General features: G+C 41.7%; 1 protein-coding gene across 3 annotated transcripts in view; it reads right to left on the bottom strand.

Annotated features, from left to right (window-relative positions):
* Window positions 1–12,478, bottom strand: part of MYOM1 (myomesin 1) — a 143,927-nt gene that overhangs the window by 21,397 nt on the left and 110,052 nt on the right. For all 3 annotated transcript variants that reach the window (XM_040354024.1, XM_040354026.1, XM_040354025.1), the window contains 8 exons: window positions 12,319–12,445; window positions 9,153–9,337; window positions 6,015–6,129; window positions 4,683–4,842; window positions 4,147–4,253; window positions 3,891–3,935; window positions 3,111–3,247; window positions 1,034–1,178 (listed from right to left, as the gene is read on the bottom strand). In XM_040354024.1, the coding sequence (XP_040209958.1) occupies window positions 1,034–1,178; window positions 3,111–3,247; window positions 3,891–3,935; window positions 4,147–4,253; window positions 4,683–4,842; window positions 6,015–6,129; window positions 9,153–9,337; window positions 12,319–12,445 (1,021 nt within the window). The remainder of the gene's footprint in view (window positions 1–1,033; window positions 1,179–3,110; window positions 3,248–3,890; window positions 3,936–4,146; window positions 4,254–4,682; window positions 4,843–6,014; window positions 6,130–9,152; window positions 9,338–12,318; window positions 12,446–12,478) is intronic.

Raw genomic sequence — 12,478 nt, 5'->3', positions numbered from 1 at the left:
TGCTGAAACTGGTCCGCGGGCCAGTTTCAGCATACATGTTCGGTCGTGTGTAGGCGCGAGCGGGCCGAATTCCAGCAAACATTTGCCCGCTGGGCCTTTTCCCAGCGGGCAAATATTCCTGGACGTGTTTTAAAACCGTCCGCTGAAATCCTGCCCGCTCGGACATGTACGGTCGTCAGTACAGACCTACCGTACATGTCCAGGCGCCCGCCGTCCCTCGCATGTGTCGAATGACTTTGACGCATGCGTGGAAGCCTTTAAATGGCAGGCCCGCCCACGTCTCCGCGTCATCGCCGCGTCATCGTCGCGGCGACGACGCGGACACGCCCCGCGTATTGTTTACGCGCGGACTTCTGTACGATGGTTAGTACAACCATCGTACAGAAGCCCTCTGGCAGGCATGTACGGTGAAAACGGTCCGACGGACCGGTTTCATCGTACATGTTTGCTCGTGTGTACCGGGCCTTAGTGTAGCAATAAGTTTCTAAATGTTGTACCTACATTAAATGTAACATATTGCTACACTTGGAGGCTCCTCTCTTCTCTATTATACTCAGTTGTGACATGACACTTCTCTTATATCAAGACATCGCTTGTATATCAACGCACAATTTATTAAAAAATGTTGCTTATCTTGCAAACCAAGTTACTCTCAAACCAAGGTTTTACTGTATATTTAAAAAATTCATAGAAGCAGTTAATTCTTATAAATCTGGATTAGGATTAGGGAGCATAAGTATACGTTTTACATAGTCACCCCAAAGGTGGAAACCTCTAAACGTGGCCCTGATCTGGCCTAAAAAGTGTCTTAGCAAACAATACTCCTAAAGAGCAAGCCTGTGTATTAGTCTCCAAATCAGTCCGTAGGTCCAGGCTGTACATAGCGACTTGGCTTCTCTCCAAATCAAGATAGACCTGCCACCCCTGGTGTCAAACCCTGCCCTCTGGTGGGTAGTGGCTCCAGGGGCCTAGATATATTGTGTTATTATTGATACTGAAAAATATACTTTAGGCCACAGGCCTAATTACCTACCCTCTCCAATAAGAACCAGACTGGACTGGTTTGTTGCTCTTCCATCCTGGAGCTGGAAGGTAAACGTTCCTTCATCCTCATCCTCCAGTATATCCATGATCATTTCGACAATGCCAGTCTTACTGTCCAAATTCATCTTGTATTTCTTGAAACAAAGCAGCGTCAATGATTAAAAGAGTAGAATATTTTCTATATCAAGGAAACATTCATATTCGGGTGTTGTGCCCAGAGAATTCAGATTTAATAACTTCATTATTGCCAAGAACAATAAAGTGGTGGACATATATTTCTGCAGTGCTGTTGGTAAAGTGTTCTGCAGAAATAAGGCACAAGCAGCCACAGCGCCTGTTAATGGTTGTAATCTTGGCTGTTATTGGACAGCTTGGATCACAGACACAAGGTACAGAATTCATCCAAGCTATTTTATACCTTATGATCATTCTGATGACCAGTGATTACAAAAGTATGTTTTTAGGAAGGATAGGAAGTTGGTATTTATTAATGAAGGTTTGTGAATAAAGGAATCAGTAGCAGGAATTAAATGATGGTGAGGGGTTGCAATTAATTGTGGGATATTTTTTTTTTAACCCATTCATCCACTCCTCCCCTGTAAATTTCATCGCCATCAGGGCTGGATTTAGAGTGGTAAATGGGTCGGCTACTTCCCCCCCCCTTGTTTTTTGTGGTGCCCACCAGGAGCATACCTGGAACTTGCTGGAATTGACTGCAACGGGAGTAAGAATGACAGTCACAGTGACTGAAATGCGTACGGTCCCACAGATTAGAGAATGTAATCATTTATTCTCTGAAATGTGTATTCAATCCCAAATCTTCATACTGCAGCCAACTGGGATTTTTTGACTCTGTCATGTGACAGTGTCAGACCTTTCCTGATTGTGGTTGCAGTTGTAAGAAGTGCAAAAACAGATGAACCTTTGACAATGTGGTGGGGGTGGGTGGTACATAGGTGACAACTGTGGATGGAGGAAGGAGGATGCAGAGGTGACAACTGTGGATGGAGGAAGGAGGATGCAGAGGTGACAACTGCGGATAGAGGAAGGAGGATGCAGAGGTGACAACTGCGGATGGAGGAAGGAGGATGCAGAGGTGAGAACTGTAGCTGGAGGAAGGAGTATGTAGAGGTGGCAGCTGTGGATGGAAGAAGGGAGATGTAGAGGTAACAACTGGGTAGATCGGCCCCTGCTTTCTTTATGTGACAAGTGTGAATGGAGCAAGGGCAATGCAGAGGTAACACATGTGGATGGAGGAAGAGGAATGCAGATGTGACAGCTGCAGATATAGGAGGGGTGATGCAGAAGTGACAACTGACTACATCTGGCCATGATCTCCATGGTGTCCCTATGTGTCAATTGTGGATAACGCAAGGGGTATTCAGAGGGTGCAGTTGTGGACAGAGGAAGTGGGTTGTAATGGTAATGGCTGTGTATAAAGAAAGAGGGATGCAGAGGTGACAACTGAGGATGGAGGATGCAGACATGATAACTGAAGATGGGGGAAGGAGGATGTAGATGACAACTGTGGCTGGAGGAAGGAGGAAAGAAAAGAAAGTTCTTTCTATATCAAAAAATATCAATTTAATTGGGGTACAGTGTTGCATGGCTGATGAAATTGTGAGTCAAACTATCACAGGACTGAAAACTGAAATATGGTCTGATAATAAAGGGGTATTGCGGGTACTCAAGTGCTTAAACTAAGGCCTCGTACACACGACCGAGTTTCTCGGCAAAAACCAGCAAGAAACTTGCTGTTTTTTTTTTGCCGAGGAAACCGGTCGTGTGTACATTTTTAGACGAGGAAACTGTCGAGGAACTCGTCGAGCCAAAAAGAGAGCATGTTCTCTTTTTCCTCGACGGGAATGGAGAAAGTTGGCACGTCGAGTTCCTCGACAGCCTAACAAGGAACTCGACGAGCAAAACGATGTGTTTCGCCCGTCGAGTTCCTCGGTAGTGTGTACGAGGCCTAATAGTCTCTATCGAAATTCACTTGGTTGATTTGAAGGTTTATTTTTAAATCTAGACATCAATATTGTATTTGATATTATACAAACATTACTCACATCCCCTTGGTGGATCTCTTTATTATTGAAGACATAGTTGCATTTAGCACCAGCGGAGAGTTTCTCAGCCTGCATCCAAAAGCGAACTTGACCCTTTTCAAGAATCTCTACAGCCAAGCCAGATTTCAGAGGAATAACTGCAAAAGGAACAGGATTATGAATGTAGGAGATATTGCTTGATAACCCCCTCTCCTATTCTAGGGCATGCAAAGATTTAGAGACTATTTTCTCTACATTGTGGAAGTGACAATATCACTATCAGAGCGTGGCTGGAAACTGAAAACAACACGTTGGCTTTTATTAAAAAGAACGCTAGTACACTTGATGCATTAAGTCAGTGGTGGCCAACTTTTTTTGTTAGCAGTCCCTGACATTACAATAGGGCTGCATGATACTCAATTAATGTAATTTTACAGAAAGTTGTTAGGGGACGGCACACATGCAACAGGATATGTTTAAAACTACAGGCTTGCTGTACAACAAATGGTCAGAGAGCACAGACATGCTGTAGGAAATGGTCAGAGATGGCAAATATTCTTCGAAACTAGGGACATGCTTCAGGAGACATAGACTGTTCACACACTACATGAGACTAATACAAATCACCATTATTACAGGGCCGTAGGGAAACACAAGCTACTGTCTGCAGGGGTTCAAAATGGCTACATGCGGTCCCTGGGCCAAGGAAGATCCAGTAAAAATGAACTAAACATCATAGTTTAATATTATGTTATTATGCTGTAGATGTGCTATTGGTCTGTTTGACCTGTGGTAGCTTACTTGGGAATTTGTGGTCATGGCTCAGCTGCAACAGACGCTTAAGCTCTGCAGGGGAAAAGATAAAGTTATATTTTGTATGAAACATGATATATATCATACATAGACAGCTACAGATTTGACTTAATGGTAATATAATTTATAATCATTAGTGTAGTTATTACTTATTTAGCAAAATAGAGTAATAGAAAAAAAAAATATCTCAGCCTTTTTACAAGAAACAAGCAGTTAAAATTGAACATATCTACCGGTAGTTTACCTTCTTCATCTATTGTATAGCTGGAAGAAATGCCATCAGTTTCAGTAGCAACACAGGAATAAATGCCAAGGTCTTCTTCTGAAGGATCTTTGAACGAGACCTTTGTCCTATAAGAATTTTAACGTATAGAGTATATTAAAAAATCCAGCCTATAAATATCTGTGAAGGTTCTTATTTAGGTCATTAGGTATTAGTACATGGCAGTTTTTACAAACTTTCATACCTCCTATCTTGCTCTTGGACAATCAATATCTGCTTTGACACTCTCCATGGTGATTGAAATAAGGTGATAGATTTACCTGTTTTACTATAAATTCTGGGGTTCTGGAATCTCATTAAAACATAAGAAGCCACTTGGATGAGGAACAAAACATCTTTACTTTACAGCACAAGTCCAATTAAAGGTCACTTATTACTGCTAGGCAGGCTTATACACTGCTTTAGGCCCGATTTACAGCCCAAATATGTCCACTTGTTTAAAAGTTCTAAATAATAAGTTTAGCTCTATTCTACAGTCCGTAACAAAGTCTACTCACTTGCCACCTTTGGTCTCGACAGTTACTCTTGATGAATCATCTTCTATTGGTTCATAATTCTTGGACCACACAAACTTTGAGTCAGGAGTTAGCTGATCACATTCAAAGTTCAATGAAATGACTCCAAAGTCATCCACCTCCACCACTACCTCTTTGGTACCTACAGTGCCAGTAAAAATATACAGCATTTAAAAAGGGCACCATCAACAGATTTAGATTAAACAATGAATATGTATTTACATTTATAAATATCTAAATAATATAACATAATAAAGAATACCATTCATGCAGTATGGACTGAATTAATAATTCAATAGTTCTTATTTAATAGATTAACTATTTGTAAAATAAATGGTGCCATCTTCCTTAAACCCATCTTTAGGTCTCATTAGAAATTCAATTTGATTGATTACTGCATGTGATTATTTGGAACCAATCAAAAACTGGTTATTCACTGAAGGTAATATAAACTGCTTAGCACATTTATTTCTGTTTGAACCTAGGATTATCTTTATCTCTTTCATAATTGCAAATATGTTATTTATTAAGATAATAAGCTGTCTCAAAGGGTGAAGCTGAATGAAACTGTGTAACAGATCGGAGGTAAAGCTTATCTGGCACTTCTAGTTCAACACAAATATGTTATTCTACCTGGCTGCTGCAAAGGTCTGAAAGAATTAGGCATCACCAGAATCCACCTGTGGACTGGTATAACAGCTTTTCAGCTGGCCCCCATCCAGCCTGTCAATCGACCTCACTATTTAGCTCTGTTTAGATCAGCACTTGTTGCCTGAGCAATAGGTTAATTTACTAGCCCCTGCCCCCAGTTCCTGAGTCCCTGAGTTCCGGTGTTCCTGTTTGTCTGGTTATTGATTTCTGTCTTGTATGTGGCTACATTTTGTTTGCTGCCCACCCTGAACTTTGGCCTGTTTCCATTTCTGAGATTGCTTGTCGACTGTGTACTGGTAACCTGCTAGCTGCACAGGTTTGTTTAAGAACTGCAGCCTAGGAGCAGCTCTGCGGCAAAGTCTATTGTTCCTTATAAGGTGTGCTGGTGAATACCAGGTGGCTTCTTAAATTTTGTACCTCAGCCCTTTTGAGGGCTAACACCTTTACCAAACGTGTAGTGGGTCCACAATCACATTTTTCCAAGACAAGCTGTAATATATTCTCGCCATATACCAGTAAGAACAAAGGTGTGTGGATTTGATTGAGCCCCATACCTTAACTTCAAAAATGTTGGGAATAGAAAACAGCTTTAACAGACAACGTTTTTTGTTTAAGTTGTTAGTAGTTGGTAGGTACTAATATTAATGTAAATATGATAACAACCTGGTTTGGTCTGTGCAAGGACAGGATCTGTCAAATCAGATGTCTTGCCAACACCAGCCTGATTCTCTGCCCTTACTCTCAACACATAACGAGTGCCATCTTTCAAGTTTTGGACCTAGAATAGAAGAAATATTACCACCAGTCTATACAATGGTGTAAAAAAGCAACAGAAAAAAAAGCCAAAACAACTTTGTAAAATGATATGATTATAATCAAAATGTAAGGAGAAAAATTACACATCCGTAATCCGTTTGTTATTGTTATCTGCACCCTTGAAGCCACCCTCCCCTGTCTGGCAGATGTTTCAAAGATTTAGGCTGCAGACATGTATTGCTGGTTTGAGAGATAACCCTTATATCAGTAAGGCATTTTGCACTGCTAAATTCCCCAAGAATAAATACACATTCAGCACTGCTTTGCTTGAATAGTCAACCCACCAAGATGCAGGAAAAACACAAAACTGGCTCAATTACAGTGTTATATGCAATGGATATAGCAATAGCATGGAAACTGGATTTCCTGATCTTTAATTCTCAGGAGGTTGAAGAGGGAATTAGATAAATCTACAGATAAAGTGGAAAATCGATTTAAGTATCTTAAATAATTATTCAAGTAATTGTAAACATGTAACCATGTGTTATGAATATGAATAATATAAAAAGAAATAGGCAATGTAAATAAGCAAAAAAAGAATGCTTCCTTGGTCAAGTACATACTGTAAATTGCAAGTGCTTTAGCAAACTTCATTGCTCAATCCTAGCTGTATTTGTATTTGAATTAACGTGTGGATCCCTCTCAATTGCTTCTTCTTGCAGCCACTTCCTGTGAGCAGAATGGGGGATCTTACTGCTATAGACACATGACTAGTCCAACTATTGTAATATGATAAAAACCACTTGGAACAGCAGTGAGCAAATTAGATGAGCAGGAAGTTGGGAAATTGGGAGGGGTTAGATTGCCTTTCAGGTTTTACATGATGTCTGTTGCCCTTTTGGGGAGCGCTCTCCTAATTTGTTGCTTTATAGATAAATCAGGAAATAAGTACGAAGTTATCTCCTAATCGTTTCTCGCTAACTCCCCTTCTGAAACGAGGGATTGCTTTTCAGAAGCAGATTTCAGGTATTAAGCAGTGGCTGATTATTTTTTTTTTGCAGAAAAAGTTTTTGAATTGTAACAATGCACCACAACCATGAACCAAGCTTATTGCTCTTGGTTGTGGCATGGCTCTATTACCTTCAATGGGCTAGTTTGACATGATACGAATGCCTGTCAAACTGCAACTGCCCGTCAAACTTGACATGTTCGGTTAAATTTGCTGCACTGTAGAGCTAAGCATTGCGACTACACTGACTCGAGCTCCTGCCATGTTCATTTGGAGGTTGGCGGTCGGGGAAAGTATGTTTTTACTGCACCACAAATACAAATGTAAATTAGGCCAAACAGGGACACAACTCCTCCACACTATATCCAAGACTAAAAAAATTCAGTTGTCTTATTATTAAAAAAAAATCTCTGTTAGGAAGACTCAAAGTTAGAAAGAGAAGGATGGTTGTTCATTTAACACCATGCTCACTAGACAGGAGGGGAAAGAAAATGGATGTCCTCTGTAATGTGTTGCTGCTCTTTCATTGTCCAATCATAGATTGGGATTGGTCTTAGACCAGGCTGTACAGCACACCAAAGTGCAACATAGACCCAGATAAGGCAAGACCAGTTGTGCTGTCTGGCTGGGGAGTCTGGATCAGGAGGCGTGAACAGAAATTACAAATTCTTTCGCAGGTAAGACAGCTCCCTTTATTTTAGCTGTTTGCCTGAAGTTAAACTTTAATAAATAGCACACCAGAAAACATTGGGATTTTGGTAAATGTTTTACTTAACAGGTAAACTTGTTATAGCTCTGAACCCACAGTTTTCTTTGGATAGATAAAGATGTATATAGAAAAGAGCTTCTAAGTGCAGTATGTCAACAATTTTAGTAAAAGGCAATGGTTAAAAACACTTACAGGATTACAGAGTAAACAGGCTCATCAATGTACAGTATGAAGTCCTCTTGTGATGGTTTTCCCTGTCATTGTGCTGGCCAGCAGCTACAGGAACCGAGGGTCTGGAAGAGCAAGATGGCTGCAAGATGGCTGCCGCACTTCCTGAAACGATCGTGGAACATGGGGCGGAAGTGAGGTCAGCATAGGTAGGTGGCTAGTTTCGGAGCATTCTCAGAGGTTTTGAAGAAGGAGCCTTTGAGCGTACTCCGAAACTTGTCACCTCCCCTTGCTAACATAACTTTGGCCCCCTGTGTTCCACAGTGGTCTCAGGAAGTGAGGCAGCCATTTTGCTCCTCCAGATCCTCTCTTCCTGCAGCTCAGGGCCGGCACAGTGAAAGGTCTCAGGAGGACTTTATGCATTGATGAGCCTGTTTACTCTGTAATCCTGTAAGTGTTTTAACTGTTAATAAAATTTCTGACATATTGCACTTAGAAGTGCCTTTCTCTGCATATCTTTGTCCAGAGCCTGCTTCTCTCCTGTAAGTGTTGCTTAAGTGCCTGTCAGCTGGCTATCCTGCTACCTTGGATGATCCTGAATGTGTATAGCATCTGGAGGACCCTTCTAGCAGAAGTGCTCCTACTTACCATTCTCCATTTATGGAGGTCTATTTGCCTATGACTGGGTGTCTGAATCAAACCAGCTTTACTGAGCTAAATTAATATTTACTTCTTGTGTTTTTTAGTACTGAATGGAAAAATCTTTTCATTTTATTACCAGCACAGGTCAATCTAGGAAAAATGTTAATAAAATATTTGTTGTGAGTTTGTGGGATTAAAGCATTTATCCAGCGAAAAATGTTCTTTCTACTTTCATATAGAATGAGGAAGAACCAGAATGCCTGTAGGGTTTTACTGCTATCAGGGGCTCAAATAAACAGATTTGCCCTCACTGACAATGGTTTAATCAGACAGGAAGTGAGAGAAGCACCAAATACGGTAGCAGTAAAAACTTGACAGGAAGTCTAACCTTTACCCACTCTTTACCCCCCCCAAAACTAACAAAGACATTTTTGTTGAACATACACTTTAACAATAATTATGTTTTCAATGTTCAATTAAACCTGAATGTTAAATGGAAAACATAGCTGTGCGTTACCTTGATGTAGGTATTTGGAATTGGTTTCTCATTTACACTTCTCCAGCTCTCTTCTGGTGCATCTGCTTCTTTAAGGTCCACATAAAAACCAGTAACTGGGGTACGACCCGTGTAGACTGGTGTCTTCCATAACAAAACCAGGGAGCTGCTTCTAACCTCAGTAAGATTGAGTTCATGAGGAGGTCCTGATGGACACAAGTTAATAAAGCCCCTTAGTGTCAGAGATGTATAACAGTTTATTGGTCACAGTAGTTTCAATGTCTTACTTAGTTCAGCATTTACATTTTTTGCACCAACATTTTTTAATGTGAAACATTTAGATTTCACGTGGTCATAATTTTCCCAAATAAATGGCAAAAAATAATGAACTTAGACCCAGATTCTCGTATCTGGGCGTAAAACTGTGCGGGCGTAACGTATCTGGTTTACCTTACGCCGCCGCAAGTTTTACAGGCAAGTGCTTTATTCACAAAGAACTTGCCTGTAAAGTTGCGGTGGCGTAGCGTAAATCACCCGGCGCAAGACCGCCTAATTAAAATTAGGCGGGTAGGGGGCGTATAGCATTTAAATTAGGCGCCGAACGTAATGCGCATGCGCCGTCCCTAAAATTTCCCTACGTGCATTGCGCTAAATGACGTCGCAAAGGACGTCATTGGTTTCTACGTGAACGTAAATGGCGTCCTGCTCCATTCACGGACGACTTACGCAAATAACGTAAATTTTAAAATGTTGACGCGGGAACGACGGCCATACTTAACATTGGTTGCCCCTCATATAGCAAAGGGGCAACTTTACGCATTGCAAATCTAACGTAAACGTCGTAACTTCACTGCGTCGACCGCGCGTACGTTCGGGAATTTGCGTATTTTGCCAATTTGCATACTCGACGGAGAAAACGACGGAGGCGACACCTAGCGGCAAAACAAATAATTGCATTTAAGATCCGACAGCCTTACGCCTGTCGGATCTAATGGTTATCTATGCGTAACTGATTCTAAGAATCAGTCGCATAGATACGACGGCCCAGATTAGGACTTACGACGGCGTACATTGCGTTGCGCCGTTGTAAGCCCTTTGAGAATCTGGGCCAATGAGTCTTCTGTTTATTCTTAAAGTAACCCCATGGCCAGAAATAAGCTATGAAACGACTTCTCACATTGATTAGTAGGAACATGTGGTCATCGTTTCTGGCCCACCCCTCCTGACTTGTATGTCACAATATTTGTCCATTACTATTTTTGGCAGCCACAAATCACCAATAGTGGGACATGAAAAGCAGAAGGACCGCTATAGCTTATGACCAAATGGTTATTTTTTCTGTGCCACAATCTTCTCTCTAAATCAGTCAACAAGGTTAGCAATGCACATACAGTGAAATACTGTTCCTAAAAAGGCGAAATCTCTAACAAGGTAAAACAAATCTGTGTAATAAGCATTATAACCTCCAAATCATAAAAGGCCTGATCCTTTCTCAATCATCATAAGCAATGCTTAAATCAAGCACACTTCATGAACTATAGCCTCAGTAACTCTCATTAATAGTCCAAGAGAATATAGTATTTGGTACCAGTACAAAATAAGTACAGTAGATAAAAATATAAATTGGACCATATATGGCCACTAACTCTAACGTTCCAAACCGATGAGAATGGTCCGACAGGACATTTCCATCGGTTCACCGCTGAAGTGGCCTGATGGTCTCATGTGCGTACACACCATCATCCAAAAACCGATCGGGTCAGAACGCAGTGACGTCAAACACACGACGTGCTGAATAAAACGAAGTTCAATGCTTCCAAGCATGCGTCGACTTGATTCTGAGCATGCGCGGGTTTTGAACTGATGCTTTCTGTACTAACCATTGGTTTGGACCGATCGGGCAGCGGGCCATCGGTTCGATTTTGAAGCATGTTTTAAAATTTTGGACCGAAGGACAACAGACCGATGGGCTATACACACGATCGTTTTGGACCGATGAAACTGAACCTCGGTCCATTCTCATCGGTTTGGAACGACCGTGTGTACGCGGCCTAAGTGTAAACTTAGTTCCACCTCTGACCCTATGGTAAAGCTAACCCTAATCCTATCTCTAGACAAACCCCTTGACCCAATTCAAGTTCTAACTCAAAATCCAAAACTCATCTCAGCCTATACTTTCCCTAACCCCAGCATTTACCCAACCCACAAATTAAGAAAGAAAATAGAGCAATGGCTATTTTTATAGTAGCATGATCCATCAGACTGACCTCTGCACACTCCCTTGTTATCAAGGCTGTCAGAAGAAAGACATAACATTTCCATAATCTAAGTAGTGAATGCAGTCAGGGGCCCGGATTCAGGTAGAATTGCGCATAATTTACGGAGGCGCAGGGCAACGTTTTTGCCCTGCGTCCCCGCAAATTTGCTCCGCTGCCCTTGATTCACGGAGCAGAAGCTCCGTAAATTGCGCGGGCGTGCCGGCAAAATGCCCGGCGCAAGAGCACGCAATTTAAATGATCCCGTAGGGGGCGGGAATCATTTAAATTAGGCGCGTTACCGCGCCGATCGTAGAGCGCATGCTCCGTCGGGAAACTTTCCCGACGTGCATTGCGGCAAATGACATCGCAAGGACGTCATTTGCTTCAAAGTGAACGTGAATGGCGTCCAGCGCCATTCACGATTCACTTACGCAAAGTACGTAAAATTCAAATTTCGCAGGAAAGACGGGTATACGTAACATGGGCTGCCCCTGCTAATAGCAGGGGCAGCCTTGCGCGAAAACCGCCGTACGTAAACGACGTAAATTGCGTACGCAGGGCTCGCGCAACGTTGTGAATCGGTGTTAGTATGCAATTTGCATACTATACACTGAGCACAACGGGAATGCCACCTAGCGGCCACTGCAAGAATGCAGCCTAAGATATGCGGGCATAAGAGCCTCATGCCGCGCAGATCTTAGGCTGCAGTCGGCGTAACGAGGTTCCTGAATCAGGAGCACTCGTTACGCCGGGGCAAGTAAGCAATTGCGCTGTTTAACCTATGGTTACACAGGCGCAATTGCTTCTTGAATCTACCCCAGTGTGTGGAACAGAATCCATTTTCTAATCCAGAATATCTATTTATATAATTTCATATAAAATACAGTTTTAGCCTAGTTTATATCAAATGTTAAATGTAAACGAATTACCTGGCACAGCAATGGTCCACTCTTCACATTTGAATGATTTACTTGGCTGTGATGGTGTTCCAACTCCAGCCAAATTACAAGCAGCAACCTGATATTGGTACAGTTTGTTTTCTTTCAAATCCAAAATCTGTAAAACATAAAACAAAAGAATAGTAAAAAT

This window comes from Rana temporaria, chromosome 5, assembly GCF_905171775.1.
Source record: "Rana temporaria chromosome 5, aRanTem1.1, whole genome shotgun sequence".
Lineage (NCBI taxonomy): Eukaryota > Metazoa > Chordata > Amphibia > Anura > Ranidae > Rana > Rana temporaria.
The sequence above is the reverse complement of the archived record's forward strand: the minus strand, read 5'-3'. Positions and strand labels throughout refer to the sequence as shown.